General features: G+C 43.4%; 1 protein-coding gene across 2 annotated transcripts in view; it reads right to left on the bottom strand.

The window, feature by feature from the left end:
• Window positions 1-476: 476 nt before the first annotated feature.
• Window positions 477-21,637, bottom strand: part of LOC120931820 (glutamine-rich protein 1-like) — a 75,954-nt gene continuing 54,793 nt past the window's right edge. Inside the window, exons 5-10 of one of the 2 annotated variants that reach the window (XM_040343673.1) lie at window positions 15,395-15,549; window positions 12,090-12,204; window positions 11,907-12,015; window positions 10,045-10,196; window positions 2,721-2,808; window positions 477-2,185 (exon numbers count right to left, since the gene is read on the bottom strand). In XM_040343673.1, coding sequence (XP_040199607.1) covers window positions 1,996-2,185; window positions 2,721-2,808; window positions 10,045-10,196; window positions 11,907-12,015; window positions 12,090-12,204; window positions 15,395-15,549 — 809 coding nt within the window. In that variant the 3' untranslated portion in view covers window positions 477-1,995. Of the gene's footprint in view, window positions 2,186-2,720; window positions 2,812-10,044; window positions 10,197-11,906; window positions 12,016-12,089; window positions 12,205-15,394; window positions 15,550-21,637 lie in introns of both variants that reach the window. The other variant, XM_040343672.1, reaches the window with a different exon arrangement.

A 21,637-nucleotide genomic window follows, 5' to 3' on the forward strand; every position in this document is an offset into this window, starting at 1 on the left:
CATTTCTTTCCAATTGGGTGCCAATAAGCATATGCTACTTGCACCGTCAGCAATCGTGTGTATGAACCTTTAGCTGGCACACCGGGGGAAACTGAATGCAGGCCAAAAGTTATGAAAGAGGGCAAGTGCAATCAGCGACGTTCATTAGAAAGACTGAAGGTAGGTCTTGGGTAGGGAAATGTGCAGAGTCTGACTATTGAGTGAGTTTCTGCACTGTATGTTTAACCTAAATTTACGCTCTTGGTCCTCCTATAGCACTATATAAGTTAGCAAAACAATTCAAATGTATTGAAGTGGTGGAGCAATTGGTGTTAACATGCCCAGCACACCCAAGTATTCCATTTCATTTTTTAAAGCTGCCAAAGCAGCGGTCAAAAATATATCCGCTTTCTAGTACTTGGACCTTAAGGTCTGCCTGACAGGTAATCCCAATAAATTTTTAAGTACATATATCAAAATATGTTTCTACAGCCAAATTTAATACATTCAATTGCAATTTTATTTCAAATCAAAATTAGTGCTCAATTTGTATTAAATAACAAAAAGGTACCAGAAATCTAGCATACATCAGATATAACAAACTCATTTTCCTATTTGTCAGTGATTTTCATGTTAAATCTTCTGTGAAAATATACAAATCTCCCTGTAAAAGTGAACTTACTAAAAACACAAGTAATCAAAATGTACATTACAGTCACCACTGAAAGAAATCCAAGTGCCTGGATTGTGTTAAGGCACAACAAGACTGGATTTTGAGGTAAGGTTGTATAGTTTGTCTGTCTTTATCTCAGCATGATGTGCAATCCTTCTGTGCAAACACAAAAGTCGGTCTTAGGCTACTTTCACACTGCGGCCATGACCGCATCGGTGGGGCGTTTTTAACCTCCGCTAGTGGCCGAACGGGTTAAAAACGCCCGTGTTCATGCATTCCAATGGGCAGGGGCGATGTAGGAGCACTGTATACAGCGCTCCTATAACGCCCCAAAAATGCTGCTTGCAGGACTTTTTGTAACGTCGCGCAATTGCACCACCCCAGCGTGAAGGCACTCAGGCTTTCAAACTGGGGAGGCACGAGAGGCAGTTTTCAGGCGCTTTACAGGCACTATTTCTAGCGCTAAAACGCCGGAAAACTGCCATCAGTGTGAAAGGGGTCTTAACCAATAAAGTGTCAAATCTGTAGTGACATTTTACTTAGGCACGAAGTACATCCACAACAACAAAACACAAAAAGCTGGAAATAATCCAACAATTCTAAAGCTTCCCATAAACCCAGTTTATACTTGCTTTCAAAACAGAGAAAAATGGTGGAACAAAAAAAAAAGTTAAGTGTTTCATCTCCCGTTACACTTCAGAGGGGTGCAATGGCTGTATACTTGCTTAAACCAGAGCATTACCTTGGAAACTGGCTAGCTGTGGAAGCATTCTCCTTTTATAAAGGAAAAGAACAGTAAAATTCCATAATTTCAGCATGTTTCATTATAAACATGATTATGGCTGCATTGCACTAAAGTGATTAATAAATTATACAACTGCTAAGCGCTTGGTATAAACAATGATTTCATACATACAGTTTTCCACATGATACATCATTCTTAATTATAAGACTTAAGATAAGTGACTTTGTATGCACTTGTATATATGAAAAATAGTTAAACAATGAATCTATTTACAAAAAACAAAAGATAACTCGTGATCCATTTGGAGTGCAAAATTTACTCCATACAAGTGATTTCAGAACTGTATAAACAGTGTAACATAGGTGCTCAATGTGGTGCCAACATAAATTATTCCATAACAAACATCAATTCTGCAAAATGTGCTTCTTGCAAACATATTAACATAGATAATGGTCAACCATTGCTTTGTATAGTCAAAGCACTCAGCGTCCGTGTGGAATAAGGTACAGTAGGGTAAAGATTATAAGTGTTTTATCATGCTTTACAAAATGCATTTGTATATACAAAAGACTGAAAACAAGAATATAGAAGCAAGTAATTAATATGCTGAAATGCGGGATGAGGCATGTGTTTCCTGGACCTCTTTAACCAATAAAATGCGTGTTAACATTTGCTCCATCACCTCCTCATTCACAGGCTGTCCAGAGTACCAGATTGGGCTATTCGGTGCAACCACCGCTTCAGGAACCAAATAGAAAGCATCTGTAGGTCCTCGGGCCCCTTGAGGACTAAAAGAAAAAGAATGATTAAAAGGAAAACTCTTCAAAACACCACATGAATTTGACACATGAACAACACATAACTTCTTTACATACAGTATATGGACATGCATGCCCGGAAATTTGGAAAAAAAAGCAAAGCCAGACAAAAAAAAGTTTTAAATTGTTAAATCCCCTTTCAAAGAATGTAAAGAAAGTAAACACTCTGGGGTCACATGGACAATACTTTTATTAACTATGCCACTCTGCCACCAGGCAGCCCCACTCTGCACAGGCTTGTGATTGCTGCTGAGTTCCTAAGATTTCCTGTTCCTAAATGTGCGCCCCTTCACAGGCCAGCACCTCTCAAATAAATCAGAATAAATCAAAATATATATGCCACTCGTATTTCAGCAGCTTTCAGATCAATCCCATGCTAATCATACATGTCCCAGATCAAATTAATTATACACCCCTGCCCTGCACTGTCCGTAGGGCACCTATAAAGCATTACATGTAGTTCTGATAAGGAACTTAAAGTAAACATTTATTGACCAACGCTTACCATTTAAAGCGGTAGAAGTCATATAGTTTGATTGGACACTGCAAAGGATTATCTGGATTTTCAAGTTGTTCCACGTATGTTTCTTCTGCTACTAGTGAACAAAAAGTAAAAATCTAATTAAAAGGCATTTGAAGCAAGAGTGAATGTGTTACCTGGACACCACAAAAAAAATGTTTGCCTAGGGTACAGAGTAAAAGGAATATATCATCAAGATATGCTAGACAGGAGTATAAATGAATCTCAAAACAAATCACTTGGTGGAGCTCATTTTTCACGTAGCCTTTCACATATCTAGGTTACTGAATACATTGCATTTATAAAATAGCATCCTTCACTACCAGGGTAGTCAAAAAATCGCTTCCAGCCATTTTGTGCATGAATCTTCTAAAGAGGAGAGGAGTCAATTAATTTATTGCCTACTTTTAAAGGCAAAGTTTAAATTTTTTTTTTCCCTAAATAGCTTCCTTTACCTTAGTGTAGTCCTCCTTCACTTACCTCATCCTTCCATTTTGCTTTTAAATGTCCTTATTTCTTCTGAGAAATCCTCACTTCCTGTTCTTCTGTCTAACTCCACACAGTAATGCAAGGCTTTCTCCCTGGTGTGGAGAAAGCCTCTTGAGGGGGCAAGCAGGAGTGTCAGGACGCCCACTAACACACAGCTCCTTTCTCTATCTGCAAAGTAGAGAGTGTCCTGACTTGCCTGCTCGCCCCCTCCCCCCTCAAGAGGCTTTCTCCACACCAGGAAGAAAGTGTCGCATTACTGTGTGTAGTTACAGACAGAAGAACAGGAAGTGAGCATTTCTCATAAGAAATAAGGACATTTAAAAGCAAAATTGAAGGATGAGGTAAGTAAAGGAGGACTGCACTAAGGTAAAGGAAGCTATTTAGGGAAAAATAAATCCTTTACAACCCCTTTAAAGTGGGGAGTTGGCCAAGCTTAAATAGATATGACGTTTAGGTCAATAATCACACACATAGAAATTTAGTACAAAGGGGATTTATTCTGCTGTTTGTGACTATATGCATAACGAGTAAGGAGAAAACAAGACATTTGTAAATAAATCCCCTTCCAAAGTAACTAATAGGACTTTCACAGTACCACTTTATTGAGTTTAAGTATAAAATATATCCAAAGCTCAGTTATTTTTACTTAAAGCGGAGGTTCACCCTAATAACATGTATATCTAACCAACTCCCTTATAGTCGTAAAAAGTACTGTCCGCAATTAGTTTTTATTTTTATGCTGTACGTACCTTGTAATCCATTTTTTCAATCCACTGCTCCCTGCGGTAGGCGTTTCTATGCTATGGGGGATTGTCATCTGGGAGGTCGCCCAGATGATTGACGTCTGTTTGCCCCGGCAGATAAGGCCCCGCCCCCCCGTATTGCGTAGGCGCGCGCGCGAGTTACGGGGCTTCCGAAAAAAGCGGAACATGCATGCTCTGCAAGCGCTCTGCATGTTCGGCTTTTTTCAGAAAGCCCGTAACTTGTGCGCGCCTACGCAATAAGGGGGCGGAGCCTTATCTGCCGGGGCGAACAGACGTCAATCATCTTGGCGACCTCCCAGATGACAATCCCCCTAGGCATAGAAACGCCTACTCCCGCAGGGAGAAGTAGATTGAAAAAATGGATTACAAGGTACGTAAAGCATAAAAAAAAAACTAATTGCGGACAGTACTTGTTATGACTATAAGGGAGTTGGTCAGATATACATGCTATTAGGGTGAACCTCCGCTTTAAGTTAAAATCACCCATTAAAACAATTCTGAAAATTTGTTTATCACCACAATATACACATTTGCTTATCACAATATACAGATACAAATTTTGGTTTACAATCACCAGCATATGGATGGATGGATAAGAATAATATGTTCTATTTCTAAAGAAGCAGGCTTTGTCCTGTGAAATGTGTCGAATGTGGAAGTTCAATTCATCACACTTAATTGTAAATAAAATGTTTTTAACCATTTAGGTGGATATTTGTATCTTGTATAGTGAGGTGAGGGGCGCTATATCAAAATAGTGGATGCGTGTCACAATGTGCGTTTGAGTAGTACACAGTGTAACTGTGTACCCAAATCTATGTGAAAAACCAAACAGATTATAGTCTAAACTCTATAAGTACAATAGTGCCAAATGCTGTGGAAAATAAATAAAATATATAAAAAAAAAAAAATTTAAAAGAATGTCCAGCAAATAAATAGTTAAGTGCAAAATGGATCCAGTGTTGTATCAAGTCCAGGTGCAAAATGCAAATAATCCAATCCCAAATCGCAGGGAAAAGTGCAAATGCTAAAGTGCTTGTGAATCTTCAAAATAGCCAAAGTGCGAGATAGAAGTGATCCGCCTTCACCTATAGGTCACCAGAATAATAATGGATGGCTCCTTACCACACGGTGTTGACCAGATTACTTAAAATATGGTCGATCAGGCTTGTTTTAAATGAGGATCAGCAGGGTCTCATTGGATTCCAATGTCAGCGATTGCAGCAAATGGTGTACCAAGAAAGGAGAAGAGATACCACCATAGTGTAAAACCATTTAATATACAAAAGTTAAAATTACAATGCCAAATGGCCTCTTACTGTTGCTGGTGCCCGTTCCCGGCACTGTGGCTGTAGGTGGTGGGGATAGTAAGACAAGATAAGAGATGGCCGCGTCCTGGTCCACTAGCGTGCGTTCCACCGCTAGTTGTCCATCAACCAGTGAGACCGGAAGTGCGTGGCTATGCGTGTGCGCTCGGATACCGCCTCGACGTCACGTTTCAGTTAAACCGTCTTCAGGAAGCGTATCTGAAGACGGTTTAACTGAAACGTGACGTCGAGGCGGTATCCGAGCGCACACGCATAGCCACGCACTTCCGGTCTCACTGGTTGATGGACAACTAGCGGTGGAACGCACGCTAGTGGACCAGGACGCGGCCATCTCTTATCTTGTCTTACTATCCCCACCACCTACAGCCACAGTGCCGGGAACGGGCACCAGCAACAGTAAGAGGCCATTTGGCATTGTAATTTTAACTTTTGTATATTAAATGGTTTTACACTATGGTGGTATCTCTTCTCCTTTCTTGGTACACCATTTGCTGCAATCGCTGACATTGGAATCCAATGAGACCCTGCTGATCCTCATTTAAAACAAGCCTGATCGACCATATTTTAAGTAATCTGGTCAACACCGTGTGGTAAGGAGCCATCCATTATTATTCTGGTGACCTATAGGTGAAGGCGGATCACTTCTATCTCGCACTTTGGCTATTTTGAAGATTCACAAGCACTTTAGCATTTGCACTTTTCCCTGCGATTTGGGATTGGATTATTTGCATTTTGCACCTGGACTTGATACAACACTGGATCCATTTTGCACTTAACTATTTATTTGCTGGACATTCTTTTAAATTTTTTTTTTTTATATATTTTATTTATTTTCCACAGCATTTGGCACTATTGTACTTATAGAGTTTAGACTATAATCTGTTTGGTTTTTCACATAGATTTGGGTACACAGTTACACTGTGTACTACTCAAACGCACATTGTGACACGCATCCACTATTTTGATATAGCGCCCCTCACCTCACTATACAATATATGCAAGTCAGTCACCTGATTTTATTTGGGAGCAGCTTCACTCAGTTAGTCACTTGATTTATCAAGTATATAATTTAGTGTAATTCATTTGGCGCAAGATTTCTTTTTCCTGGATATTTGTATCTGTACATTGTATTGATAAGAAAATGTGCATAACTTTTTTTAATGGGTGATTTTAAATGAAGTCAAGAAAAACCTTGGCTATATTTTATACTTAAACTGAACATAGTGGTACAGTGAAAGTCCAATTAGTTACTTTGGAAGGGGATTCATTTAATATTGCGATTTTTTAAGGTTGTGATAACTGTTGTAAAACCATGTAAAGACATAATTTATTCCCCTAATATATATATATATCTTTTTTTTAACACCCAGCCATTAAGTGATTTCTCCATGCAGGGCAAAGCAACAGGTTCACTGGCCTCCCAGGAGCAAAACATTATCTTTAGCCATCCGGATGCCCTTTGAATGAAGAAAAACTTGTACTTGCTGCAAAATCTCCTTGGAGTCAAAGGTCACTGTAGAATAGTCTGACATATGGATCAAGATCAGGACTAGGAACCCCAAAAGAACAACTGGCACTCAGAGCCATAAACCTCTATCAACAATGTGGTTGACAAGCAAGCGGAATCCACCTTATGGGAACTACAGGTGAACAATATCAACCAAAGAGAGTCAATTTAGACTAGCAGTTACCAAAAATAAATGAATATACACAGACAAGAAAAAATATGTGAACCCCATTATGTTCTTTTCTGCAGTAATTTGCCATAAACAACAATAGACACACACAATGTGCCTAAGCGGATAACTCAAACAATTCTAATTTCTCACGTCCTTATTGAACGCAACACACAATGTGCCTAAGCGGATAACTCAAACAATTCTAATTTCTCACGTCCTTATTGAACGCACCCATTAAACATTCACAGTGCTATAGAAAAAAGTAGGTTAACCCATAGACAAATTACTTCAAGGAAAGCGAATTGGAGTCAGTAGTTTGCACATCTGGAGTCCAGTTAATGAAATGAGTTCGGAGGTGTGGTTTAGAGCTACCTTTATTGATAAAAAAATGTTTTATGATAATTGTTCATCAAAAGCATCAGCTGATGGGAACCATGCCTTAAAAAAAGTACTCTGAAGACATATGATCAAAAGTAGTTGATCTGCATAAGGCTGGAAAGGGATACAACGCAATCTCTTTAACCACTTGCCGCCAAATCATGCACCTGGTAAATCATTTGACTTCAAGTGGTTGTACTGGGGTGATGCCACCATGGTTGTTTTTTTTTAGAGCAGGCTCTCTTGTAATCATAAATGGAGAGTCTAACCAGCCAATCGGTTGTTATTACAAGCAGTGGGAGGGTACCTCATCCTCCCCCTCTCACAGGAAACCCGAGCTACTAGCCTCCACGTCCGCAGCCTAGTCAGAGACTTGAAGAAAGCCAGGGATTGGCTTTGATCGGGTCTCTGCTATGGTAACCTAAAAGTGATGGCATGATATCCCTTCTGTTTTTTACCAGCATCTTACTGGCGCATTTTTTGAAAATACGAAGAGTTTAAAAAACACTGATCTTGGCCTTTTTAATGGTTTCAAGTGCAAAGGAGGGATCTTCTAGACCCCAGATCCCTGTAAAAAAAAGTGCCCGTCGTGTCCCTACTGCTGTCACAAGGATGTTTACATTCCTTGTGACAGCAATAACTGTGATCAAAAAAAAAAGTAAAGCAACAGTGTAAATAATTTTTTTTTAAAGTGCCTCTGTCCTGCTAGCACGCAAAGGCGAGAACGTGCTTCGGTCTGGCTTGCACGCAAACAGAAACCGTCCCACACAAGTGAGGTTTCACCGCAAACATCGAATCATGGGCAGCAATTCTAGCACTAGACCTCCTCTGTACATCAAAAGTGGTAACCTGTAAATTCGCCTATGGAAAGTAAAACGTAGTCATTTGTCGCCGTTGTGCTGGCGTGGGCAATTTTAAAGCGTGACAAGTTTGGTATCTGCTTACTCGGCGTGACGTCATCTTTTACAAAAAAAGTGGGTTATGTATTGTGTTTTTTTGCATTAAAATTTTAAAAAGTGTATTTTTTCCCAGAATACCATGCAACATAAAAAATTGCAAAACCCACCAATTTATTCTCTAGGGCATACACTTTTAAAATATATAATATTTGGGGTTCCAACAAATTTTCTAGCAAAAAATAAAATAAAAAATGTTCACATGTAAACAAAAAGTGCAAAAAAATGCCTGGTCTTCAAGTGGTTACGTGTTTAGGCAATAAACAGACAATTTAAGACTGTGGCTACTCTTCCTAGAAGTGGGCACCATCCAAAGTGACTCCCATGGCACCTCGCAGAATACTCAAAGTAACAACTAATGGCATGAAGATCTCACTAGAGTGGCTCAATGATATTGAGGTCAGGAGACTGAGACTGACCACTCCAGAACCTTCACTTTATTCTGCTGTAGCCAATGACAGGTCGACTTGACCTTGTGTTTTGGATCATTGTCATGTTGGAATGTCCAAGTATGTCTAATGCGCAGCTTCCTGGCTGATGATTGCAAATGTTTCGCCCATATTTTTTGATAACATACTGCATTCATCTTGCAATCAATTTTGACCAAATGTCCTGTGTCTTTGTAGCTCACACATCCCCAAAACATCAGCGATCCACCTCCGTGTTTAACAGTAAGAATGGTGTAACTTTCATCATAGACCTGGTTGTGGCCAAAAAGCTGTTTCGGTGTCATCACTCCAAATTACTTTGTGCCAGAAGGTTTGAGGCTAGTCTCTGTGCTGTTTGGTGTATTATAAGGGAATTACTTTGCGGCATTTGCATAGTAATGGCTCTCTCCTGGTGACTCGTCCATGCAGCCCATCTTTCATCAAGTGCCTCCTTATTTTGCATCTTGAAACAGCCACACCACAAGTTTTCAGAGTCCTGTATTTTACCTGAAGTTATTTGTGGGTTTTCTTTGCATCCCAAACAATTTTCCTGGCAGTTGTGGCTGAAATTTTAGTTGGTCTACCTGACAGTGGTTTGGTTTCAACAGAACCCCTCATTTTCCACTTCTTGTTTAGAGTTTGAACACTGCTGATTGGCATCCTCAATTCCTTGGGTATCTTTTCATATCACTTTCCTGTTTTATACAGTTCAACTACCTTTCCCACAAATCCTTTGACAATTCTTTTGCTTTCCTCATGACTCAGAATCCAGAAACATCAGTGCAGCACTGGATGAAAGATGCAAGGCTATGTCAGGAGTCCAGAAACTCGTTGATCTTTTATACACACACACACTAATTACAAGCAAACAGATCAGAAGTGAGGATGGTTACCTTTAATAGCCATTCAAACCACTTTATGTCAACTTGTGTTCATGTTAGGCCATAATCACCAGGGTATGTTAACTTTGGATCAGGGTCATTTAGGTAGTTTCTGTTGCCATTATGATTTAAAAAGAGTAAACACAGTTGATTGATAATAAACAGCCAAACACTAACCATGAGTGAAAGAAAAGTTGTTGTGTCATCATTCACATTCTCTGAAAAATGGCTGTTAATATGAGCCCACTGCCTTGCCCTGCATGGAAAAATTACAAGTTCACCTAACTTAGATTTCCAAAAAATATTTTCCCACATACTCGGTTTTTACTTTTCGAATACATCCTCTGTAAATGATCCATCAAATAAGCTTGGTTTTAAAACTATAACACTTCAAGAAACTCCACACCTTTTAAGCCACTTTGAACTTGACCATAGAGGCGCAAAAATCGTATTGTACAATTTTTGTCTTTTCCTATTCCGGGGTTCTTCCTTGTCTGCTTTGTTATCTTCGAGAAAGCTAGTTGTGAATGCTGCTCCACAGTCTTCAAAACAAAATACCTAATAAAAAAAATACAAAAACTATAAAGCACAAGAATCTTTTTTTAGTTAAACAGCAAAGGTTAAAGTAGAACTATAGGCAAATAACTAGTGTCCCTATAGGAAGGTTTCCCCTTTATTACGTTTTTTAACCTACAATTTGGTATTTTCTTTTACTTTCAATGATAATTGTAAACAAGACATATAGAGTGTGAGAATCTCCCTAACAGGGGCACAGACAGCAATGAAAACCTACTAGGTGTTCTAATCTGTCTGCACCAACCAAAACGAAAATAAAAGTTTTGCTTTTAGTTATATACTTGAACAATTACAATGTTGGAAGCATTATCAAAAACAAGGTAACTCAAAACAGCTGAAGGAGTATATAAAAATTGAAAACCTAGAAAAAAAAACAACATGCACTTGTAACTCAAGTAGAGGACAAGTCATGGAGCCAAGGCCCCTATCGAAACGCACATCAGTTTATACAAAAGCCCGGGCAAAGGAAAAGCGCGTTCATGACGCAGGACTTTCCAGGGCTCAGGCAAGTAAAACGAGGGGCTGGGAGGCCGGTAATCATCAGATGTTTTTTCACCTTAATGCATTATATGCATTAAGGTGAAAAAACATCAACCTTTAAAACCCCTTATATAGCGTCCCTCTGAGTATGCCGACGCTTCTTCCTGTCCTCCATTCGAGTAAGTGGGACAGGTGAGAGCGAATTGTTGTTACATCGCTCTAGATACTGAAATGTATTAGCTAGTTCACTTTTCCATTCCCGCATGAGGGACAGGATTTCCTGACTCCTGTCCTCTGTGCACTCATGGAGGAAGAAGGTGAACTCTGTCAGGTCGAAGCCGCTTGTGAGGATGCTGATCTGCTAGCACGTGGAGAATCCCCCTCCCCTGCTGTCGCTGTTCCCATGAGCATGCCCCTTCACTGGTCAGAAACATATTAATGCTAGAAGTCTGTAATCTGGTTTTCTGCTTTGGGACATCATGTCTCTGACGCTTGGTTGCAGCCAAGCAGGGGGTACGGGAAGTGCGGAAGGTGGAGGACGCAGGGGCTGCCGAACAAGATAAGGAGGACCGGGTCGGCATATCAGATGAATCAGTGCCTGACATGTGCTCTGCCACTGCAAAAAACCCTGTACAGTCCTGAATATGATTGGGTATCCGTGTGGCAGTCCACCCGTGTATGGCTCTATGTGACTTGTAAGTCAGCAAAAGGTAAGCCCGAGTCCAGGGAGAAGATAAGCAGTAGCGGGTAGTCAGGACGAGCCAGATAGTCAGGTAGATGCTGGTCAGTCCGCGTGGCTCACTCAGAGGCATATGGAAATGCCCCTTATGTAAACAAACAGTCCTTTTGGGACAATTTACAATCATTGGATATGCTATACATGTCCTTTAATCATAAGCTGAGATGGAACTCTATGTTATATTTAGTAAAGGGCCTGATGGGGTGGACATTTATTTAATAACCAACCTAAGTGTTCCACTACTTAGAAAGAAGAAAAAAAAAAAAAAAGGTTTTTCTGTATAACGGCACTATATTTTTGTATGGAGACTAAAAGCAGTTTGTATCAAAACTTGTTTTATAAGGATTCCTTATAAAACAAGTATTTAGTTTTTTTTTTTATCACTTCTGTGACTACCAATATTAAAGATCACAAATGAAAAAGACAAGCTATTTTTCCACAGTCGTGTGTTTATGTCCTGTAAATTTACTTACTTGGTATTGAAATACATTAGAGTGAAAAGTAATGTGGTAGGTGAATGGGCACCTAACTGTTTGCAATCCCATAGCATTTCTTCAGATATGCAGCTTGCAATAATGTAACCTGCAAAAAAAGGAATTCCATTAGATTGGGTACACAAGCTTTAAATACATAAAAGTAAATTTTTATTTTCATACCAAATGGATTTACACGCGGACACCATCCTTTAAGCACTTCATGAAGCTTTTCCAAAAATTTTGAATAGTAAAGGTCAGCAAAGACATTGTCGATTCTGTTGTTATCAAACATATGCTAAAAGAGAGAACAGAGTCAAAACACATTACACACACATTAAAGCCTATTTCACATACACATTAGTTTATATACTGTAGTATGAGGATAATGCATTCCTTGCAATAAGGTAAAAATGTTTAGACACCTCTATTTTCCCCTCATACCCCCCCTTATACTTGCCTAAGCTCTCATTCGATCCAGACACTTTGCATGTCTGCAGCTTTTTCTCTCCCCTCACTTCCATGTCTCACAGGCTTTGCTGAGGCAGCCCTTGGCTCCCACTGCTGTCAATCAAATCCAATGATGAGGCCTGAGCCCTGCTGTCTGCGTCAACTGACAGCAGCGGGGCTCAGGGGTGAGCCTGCACAAAAGCCTCCCATGTGAAGCAGCTTCATATTAGGGGCACTAATCAGAGATAAGGATGGGCTCAGGCGTGTTCGCAGCTCCACATGCCTGAGCCCGCCAGGAAGCTTACACTGCGAAGTGCTAATCACAGGCAATGAGACGTTTCTCGATCAGTGGCTGCACAGATTGGGAAATGTCCCACTGCCTGTGATGAGCGCTGTGCAGTGCAAGCTTCCTGGCGGGCTCGGGTATGTGGAGCTGCGAACATGCCTGATCTCATCCTTAGCCAAAGGAGGAAGAACCAGGAGCACCAGCGGGGGACCCAAAAAGAGGAGGTTCGGGGCCACTCTGTGCAATTCTATTGCACAGAGAAGGCAAGTACAGTATAGACATGTATGTTATTTAAAAAAAATCCTTACAACCACTTTAGGATTTAGGTCAATTCAGGGTCACTTTAAAAACAATATTAGCTCTAGTCTAGGGCTATTGATTACACATGTTAAAGCAACCTTTCCCTTTGCCAATGTTTATAGAAACCTCTGCTAAATGTGAGCTATTAAGGGTATAAATAAGTCACCACTGCATAACCAGGGAACAAAAACACTGCTCCAGTCCATCCCCAGACACCAAGTTACTGGGCAAGATGGAGATGAGGCGTTGGCACTGACTTGACTGTGAAAGAGTCATATTTGCAAATGAGTAACTCCAATGTTTTTTTTTTCCCAAATAAATCCAAGTTTATTAAGTTGTAGACAAAGGTAAAGTTTCATACATAAAGATTGCCTGATACTTTTCCGTATCTACGTCCGGTAATAATCCCAGAAGACACAGCTTTGGGTCCATGCCCACCGGGGTTCCCATATTATCATGAAGAAACTGTGTGACCTGTAGCCAATACGCCTGTATGTCTGGGCAGTGCCATAACGTGATAAAACGAGCCCTCCTCTGCTGCACACCTGGGACATACAGGGCTCCGTGTGTTCTGAAACTTTGCCAACCTCTGCGGCGTGATATACGCTTGGTGCACAATGTACAACTGGGTTAGCCTGTCTGATAATTTAGGGGGCGCAGTTTTTACCCCCTCCAATATCTCATCCCACTCCGTGTCCTCCACTGGGCCCAAATCCCTTTGCCATTTTAGTTTAGCTACCTGTGCTATCTTGCTGGTCCTATGCCTCCTGATGACATAGTAGCAATTGGACGTGAGCCCAGCCGAGTCCTTCCCAAAGATCACATCCAGCACCTGTGGTGAACTCACCTCTATACTATCCGATCCCATTTGGGCTCTGAGGGCATGTCTGAGTTGTAAATATCTGAAGTGGAGCTGCGGTGAAAGCGAGAACTCCTCCCTGAGTCTGTTGTATGGCTTAAGTCCCGTACTGGACATGACCTGAGACAAAAACAGTATCCCGTATGATGCCCATACCCCTGGGTCTGGCACTGTGCTTAGCTCCGGCATGTAACTATTGTTCCATAGCGGAGTATGTGAGTGCATGTGAGTCCTGCCTTGTTTTTTAAGAGCAACATCCCATAACTTTTGATGGTGTGTCAGCATATCTGCCCCGAATCGGGCATTCTTGCACCCTCCATACCCCCTCCTAAAGATTGCCTGTACTGGGGTGTGAAAGGGGCTGTCCGGCTTATTACACACTAATGATCTATATCTCTGCGACTCAGAAGTATTAAAATAGTACAGGTGAGACAATTGTGACGCTATGTAGTAATCCTGTAAGTCAGGGAGGGAGCACCCCCCCTCCATGGTCGGGTTCTGGAGTGAGTAACTCCAATGTTTAGTCGGCTGGAGATGCACATTAGCACACATTAGTCAGCGCGCCAAAATGTGAGGGAAATTTTTTCAGCAACATCTCTTCAATGAAAAACCCCTTAACGTTACTCAGACTAGCTGAACTCAACGTTAAAGTTTTATTTTCAAACCCTTTATCAATCTAGGCCTGTGAACTTTTTTTTACAGTTTTGTCTGCTATGGGACAAAATACATGTAGTACTTCGTTTTTAGGTGCTTTCTAACCTTAGTTATGAACTCTGACCCCCCGGGCCGGCTGCCACGGATGATCCAACAACAGCTTTGAAGGCGATGACCGATTCATAGCTGCAGCTTATCTCGACTGTGAGCACTTTCCCAAGAGAAGCTATGGCAGAGTGTGACATGTCCCTCTCTTTGCATTCTTCTTCCCACTGCTTCTGTGGAAAGTGGTCCCAGTCAAGACAAGCTGCATTTGTGAATCAGCTGTCTCTTTCAATGCTGTTGTTGGATTGGCCGCGAAAGGAGGGGAGTGGGGGAATGTCAGACCTCATAACTAAGGTTAGAAAGTTAAAAGTACTACATGTTCTTTGTCCCATAGGGGACAGAACCGTAAATTAAAAATGATGATAGGGCTGCTTTAAAGGAGAGCCTTCTTAGGCTCTTTCTGTTATGGTTTGTATATATCCTGAAGCTGTATACAGTGTTGGTGCACCAGTGGTTCTGCACACTATCTCTACAGCACACGCGTTTTACACGCTGGTCCCCTACTAAGCAGGCGGATGATAGGTCCGTGTCCGCTTTGCTTGCGAGAGAGAGAGAGAGAGAGAGAGGAGAGAGAGAGAGAGAGACAGTCACATGTAAAACCGCATGTCCCATTTACACCCAACTGCGATCTGATCCACTGGACAGAAAGGGAACGCATCCCCATCTGTCTGTTTTTTGCGGATTGGATGTAGGCGGGTGTAAACAGAAACATGTCCATTTACACCCTCCTTTCCATACGAAATGGAGGCTCCAATTGCATCCACCCTAAAAACAGACAAGCGGACGCGATCAGAAAGTTCATGTGAAAAGGGCCTTACAAAAACAGACACTTACCTTTTGTAAACAAAGTAGTAAATAAAACAACATGTCTGCATCATATTGAGAACCATCGTGCTTTTTTGCTTCTTTGGTTATCAAGCACAACCCAAAATTTAGTTCTGCAATTGGCACTGAAAGAACATCATCTTTGAAAACTAGGGGTTTTCTTCCTGTAATACATGAATGGAATATCACATAACAGCATTTTTATTGTTTGCAAATATCTACATTGCAGGAAAAAGTCTAATAAAATCCGTGGTTTGATACAGGATGCTTTAAACACTTATTTCTAAACATCAGCTCAACCTATATCTAGCATGAGAGGTGGATGCGGGATGGGCATGTGCTGCAAAAGTGCACAGATCAAAAAATAGGATTTTTATAACAGCTTACCTGTAAAATCCTTTTCTTTTGAAGTACATCACGGGACACAGAGAAGCATAGTAATTACTATGTGGGTTATAGAGAGTACCTTCAGGTGTGGACACTGGCACGCCCTTAAGGCAAGAAGTTCCCTCCCCTATATAACCCCTCCCATACCGGGAGTGCCTCAGTTTTGTAGCAAGCAATAAGTGTCCCAAATACCCCAAAAGAGGGGCGGGTGCTCTGTGTCCCGTGATGTACTTCAAAAGAAAAGGATTTTACAGGTAAGCTGTTATAAAAATCCTATTTTCTTTATCGTACATCACGGGACACAGAGAAGCATAGTAATTACTATGTGGGACGTCCTAAAGCAATGCTATGAGGGGAGGGAGACCCCAAGAAATAAGCCGGGCGCCATCAGACATGAGGAATCAAACTGCAGCCTGCAGCACACTGCGCCCAAAGGCGCTCTCCTCATTCTTTCTTATGTCCAATTGATAAAACTTAGTGAAAGTATGGACAGACGACCATGTCGCGGCCTTGCAGACTTGAGCCATGGAGGCTTGATGATGCACTGCCCAGGAAGTACCCACCGCTCTAGTGGAATGTGCTTTAACCTTAAACGGGGGAACCTTTCCCCTCAAGCCATAGGCTTGAGTAATGACCTGCCGAATCCATTTGGAGATAGTGGACTTCGACGCTGCCTGCCCACATCTGGGACCTTCTGGCAGGATAAACAATGTATCAGTTTTCCGGACCTGAGCAGTAGCCTTAAGATAGATCTTAACTGCTCTTAATACGTCTAGCGTATGTAAAGACTTCTCCCTTGCAGAACTAGGTTCTGAGAAAAAAGACGGGAGAACAAGATCCTGATTCAAATGAAATTTTGAAACAACTTTAGGTAGGAAAGCCGGGTGGGGCCGTAGGACCACTCTATCCTTATGGAATATAAGGTACGGTTCCTTACAAGACAAGGCCGCCAACTCCGAAACCCTCCTGGCGGAGGTTATGGCTACCAAAAATATCACCTTCCTGGTCAGAAGGACCAAAGGAATATGAGCCAAGGGCTCAAATGGTTGTTTCTGTAAGACAGAAAGGACCAGATTCAGATCCCATGGACACAAGGGAATCTTGACTGGTGGACTAAGCCGGATCATACCTTGCAAAAAGGTTTTGATCAGGGAATGTGTAGCTAGTGGCCTTTGGAAAAAAATCGATAAGGCCGAGATCTGGCCCTTAATGGTGCTTAGGGCCAACTTCATGTCTGCCCCTAACTGCAGAAACTCCAGAATTCTGCCAATGAGATACCTCCGGGGATGCCAACCCCTGGTCTCGCACCAGGCCACATAAGATTTCCAAACTCGGTAATAGATAAGTCTGGATGCCGGTTTTCTGGCATTAATCAAAGTAGATGCCACCGCATTAGAGAGACCCCTTTTCTTTAAGATATGGGACTCAATAGCCAAACCGTCAAATTGAGAGACGGTAAGGAAGGATGGAATATTGGCCCCTGGGACAATAGGTCTGGCCGAAGCGGAAGGGACCACGGTTGCCCCACGGACATCCTTACAATGTCCGCGAACCAGGCCCTTCTGGGCCACGCTGGAGCCACCAGAATCACTGGTCTTCCTTCCGACTTTACCCTGCGAAGAAGACGGGGTAATAATTGCAGCGGAGGAAACGCATACATTAGGGAGAACTGGTCCCATGGGAACACCAGTGCATCCGTGCCGTAAGCAAGTGGATCCCTTGTCCGGGACAGAAAGTTGCCCACCCTTGCATTGAACCTCGATGCAAAGAGATCGACATCTGGTGTTCCCCACCTCTGACAAATGCTCTGGAAGATGTCGGGGTGAAGAGTCCATTCCCCTGGAAGCACCTGTTGGCGGCTTAGGTAGTCTGCTCGCCAATTGTCTATTCCCGGAATGAACACTGCAGATATGCATGGGACATATTTCTCTGCCCAGGTCAGGATTCGATTCACCTCTCTTTGGGCTGCACGACTTCTTGTGCCCCCCTGGTGATTTATGTATGCCACGGCAGTGACATTGTCTGATTGAATCCTGACCGGAAGACCCTTCAACCTGTCTGACCAAGCTGACAGGGCTAGATAGACTGCTCGAATTTCCAGCAGATTTATGGGTAGAGACCTCTCGGAGGCTGACCATTTCCCCTGGAGAGACAAACCTCCCAGGACTGCACCCCAGCCTAGCAGACTGGCGTCCGTGGTCACAACCTGCCATGTCACGGGAACAAAGGACTTCCCCTTTAGCAGGTTCCGGGGAACCAGCCACCAACAAAGGCTCTGCCGGACTGACCGGGAGAGAGACATAGGGAGATCCAAGGCTTGAACCTTTTTGTTCCAAGCGGACAGAATGGCATGTTGAAGCTCCCTTGAGTGGAACTGCGCAAATGGGACGGCCTCGAACGAGGCTACCATCTTTCCCAGTAACCTCATACAGAGGCGAATGGGAGGCTGACGCTTTGCTTTGACTAGTTGAACTAGTTCTCTTAAAGCCTCGAACTTCCTTTGGGGCAGGAAGACCCTTTTTAGCTTTGTGTCTATGAATAGACCCAAATATTCGAGCCTTTGCACAGGCATTAAGGCCGACTTGTCCAGGTTGAGAACCCAACCCATGGATTCCAGAAATTTTACGGTTCTGTGTACCGCTGAGTTTAGATCGGCCACTGACCGGTCTACTACCAATAGGTCATCTAGATAGGCTACTATGGATATGCCTTGAGACCTTAGATAGGCTAACAGTGGAGCCAATACTTTCGTGAAAACACGAGGAGCGGTGGCCAGACCAAAAGGTAAGGCCACGAATTGGAAGTGGCGCTGATTTACCGCGAAGCGAAGCAGCTTCTGATGGTCGAGAAAGATAGGAACGTGCAAGTATGCGTCCTTTATATCGATGGACGCTAGTAGTTCCCCTCCTTGCAGGGAGGCCACCACTGACCTGATCGATTCCATCCGGAATGATTGGACCCTTAGGAACTTGTTTAAGGCCTTGAGGTCCAGGATGGGTCTTACATCCCCGTTTGGTTTGGGGACGGTGAAGAGATTGGAATAAAACCCCAAACCTTGTTCTTCCACTGGCAGCTCTCTGATTACCCCTTGGGATAACAGATGATCTAAGGCCAATGCTAAGGACCTTCTTTTGCCGAGGTCCTTTGGGACGTTCGAGGTTAAGAAGCGCGGCGGAGGAAATTCGCTCAACTCCAGCTTGTAGCCCCCGGAGACCGTAGAGAGGACCCACCTGTCTTGGATCCTGTCTAGCCAAGCCTCCGCAAAGAGCTGAAGTCTTCCCCCCACCCGGCTGAGTGGGGGAGAACCTTCATAATGCTGACTTAGTTGCTGGCTTGGCCTGTGGCTTACGGTTCCAAGGTTTTTTGGAGGCCTGAGGCTGGCCCTGTGGCTTCCCACCTGCATTGAATCGTCCAGGAGGCCGTCGGAACTGCCTGGTACCGGAAGTACTAGGGATAGGAGAGGAGGATCGCTTAAAGGAGGGGGGACCCCTAAACCTTTTCTTTACTGGCAACAGTGTACTTTTGCCACTGGAAATTTTCTGAATGTAAGCATCCAGATCTTCCCCAAACAAACGCTCTCCATGAAAGGGAAACCCCGCCAGTAATTTTTTACACGGGGCTTCAGCAGACCAGTTCTTCAGCCAGAGTAACCTGCGCATATGAACTAGCGAGAGAGTGAGACGTGAGGACTGCTGAATGGAGTCCTTAATAGCATCTATGGCAAAACATAATGCTCTGGGAAACTCAGCCAAATTCTGGGCCTGTTGTGCCGGCAATTCCTTTAAGACCCCTTTAAACTGGTCCTTCAAGGCCTGGCAAATCCCAATAGCCGCAATTGCAGGCTGGGTTATTCCTCTCGCCGAAGCAAAAGAGGTTTTTAATAAAGTCTCTAATCTCTTGTCTGTCGGATCTTTGAATACCAGAACATTGTCTACTGGACAGGTCAAAGATTTGTTTACGCAGGACACAGCTGCGTCAACCTTGGGGATGCCCCATCTTTTAGTGAATTGTTCCTCCATGGGGTATAAAACCGAAAACTTCTTAGGAGGAAGAAAATATCTATCTGGATGTTCCCAATCCTTGTAGATAAGCCCTTCCAGCAGGGGGTGAACCGGGAAGGAATAATTAGCTTGAGGAGCTTTTAAGGAGCCTAAAGATGAGACTGCACTTGAAGCTGGTTCTGAAAGTGGCAACTTGAAGGCCGAACGGACCATCTCAGTGAGGGACTGGACCAACAATTTTTCGGATTGCGACGCCGAAAAGGGTTCTCCCAAAGTGGAATCCTCAGAGTCCACTACTTCCAGCTGACCTTCTGCCAGATCTCCAGAGGGTAAATCAACCTCTTCTGAGGATGCATGCCCCAAATCGAGGGACTCCTCAGAGGGAGAGGGGGACCTTGTGCGTTTTTCCCTTGAGAGAGAGGATGCAATCAAGGTCGCTAATCTCTGCTCCAGACCCCCCATAGCTGAGGCCAGAGCCTCCTGTGTCACAAAAACTGGAGCAAGTGGGACAAGGGCAGAACAGGCATCTGACAGCCCTGATGGTTCACCCTGGGCCTCCTTCAATTTTTCAGGAGAGGAAGCAGCCTCAGGAGCATGCCCGAGATCCTCTGAGCCAGATGGCGATCCCTTTGCTTTTTTGCTTCTAGTCCCTGAGCCTTTAGCCATGATAAAGCTGAGGTTCTCACAATAGTTGCAACTACTTGCGAACCTATAAACCAGCACTGACGCTGCTATTTGATGGTTGGCAAGGTGCAGAGCCCACTATGCGCCTTAAGCAAATGTCACTGTCCACCACCAGTACTAAATACTGAAGTATGTGCACAAGATCTCTGTGTCCACCGTCAGCCAGAACCAGTTAGGTGGACTGGAGCATATAAGGACTAGGTGTATCACCTGACCTGCTCTGTCCTGTAATCTCAAGTCTCATAGAGAACAGCTGAGATAGACCCCCTGCGCGCATGCGCGCGCCGCTGTTAGGCGTGCACCACGAGGCTACGCGCGCACACGTAGCCGCACGCGCGCACATGTCGTCACACGCATCTCACGGAGCACGCCGCGCATTCGTGCGCATCGGAGCAGCGTACAAAAAATTCATTTGTGCGCGCGCGTGCGCCTAAGACACATCAATGTCGCGCGCGCATGACGCTACGCGCCATGCATGAGGATGGAACACCACAGCTCCATGTGAGAACCGGGTAAGCCAAGTGAAGCCAAACATTTTGGACAACTTTTTTCTGCTTTTAACCTGCACAGGAGGGGCTAACTACCTGACTAGAGATACCCCTCCTCCCCACAACACACAGGACCATATAGGAGAAGCACAGTTAGCTTTAGGCAAACATAATGGCTCAAATAAAGGAAGGTTACTCCTAGGACCAAGTCCTGAAGCACCTTCACTTACCTGATCCAACGCTGCAGGACTCTGCATAACAGACAGTCCAATCTTCACCCATCACGGAGAGCAGCGTCTATAGACCTTCAGGGACCGGGGTCCATGGACAGGAACACCACACCCCTGGACCCATATCGCACCCTGTCAGTAAACTTTTGGTATTAGGAAATTGACCAAAGTACTGAATAACCAGGATCCAGCTCTCAAAGAGAAGCATTACAGGCCAAACCCCGTTCTTCTTAACCGGGGCCCGGGTACCGTCCACTTTGGCTCAGAAGCACTTTGGACGGATCCGGATTTCATGGAGGCTTTTTACATCCAATATGGATCCCTCCAGTGGAGCTCCTTGGAGCACATGTTCACTCGTGACCAACACCTTAGACACTGGCAAAAAACTGAGGCACTCCCAGTATGGGAGGGGTTATATAGGGGAGGGAACTTCTTGCCTTAAGGGCGTGCCAGTGTCCACAC

This window comes from Rana temporaria, chromosome 3, assembly GCF_905171775.1.
Source record: "Rana temporaria chromosome 3, aRanTem1.1, whole genome shotgun sequence".
Classification (NCBI taxonomy): Eukaryota; Metazoa; Chordata; class Amphibia; order Anura; family Ranidae; genus Rana; species Rana temporaria.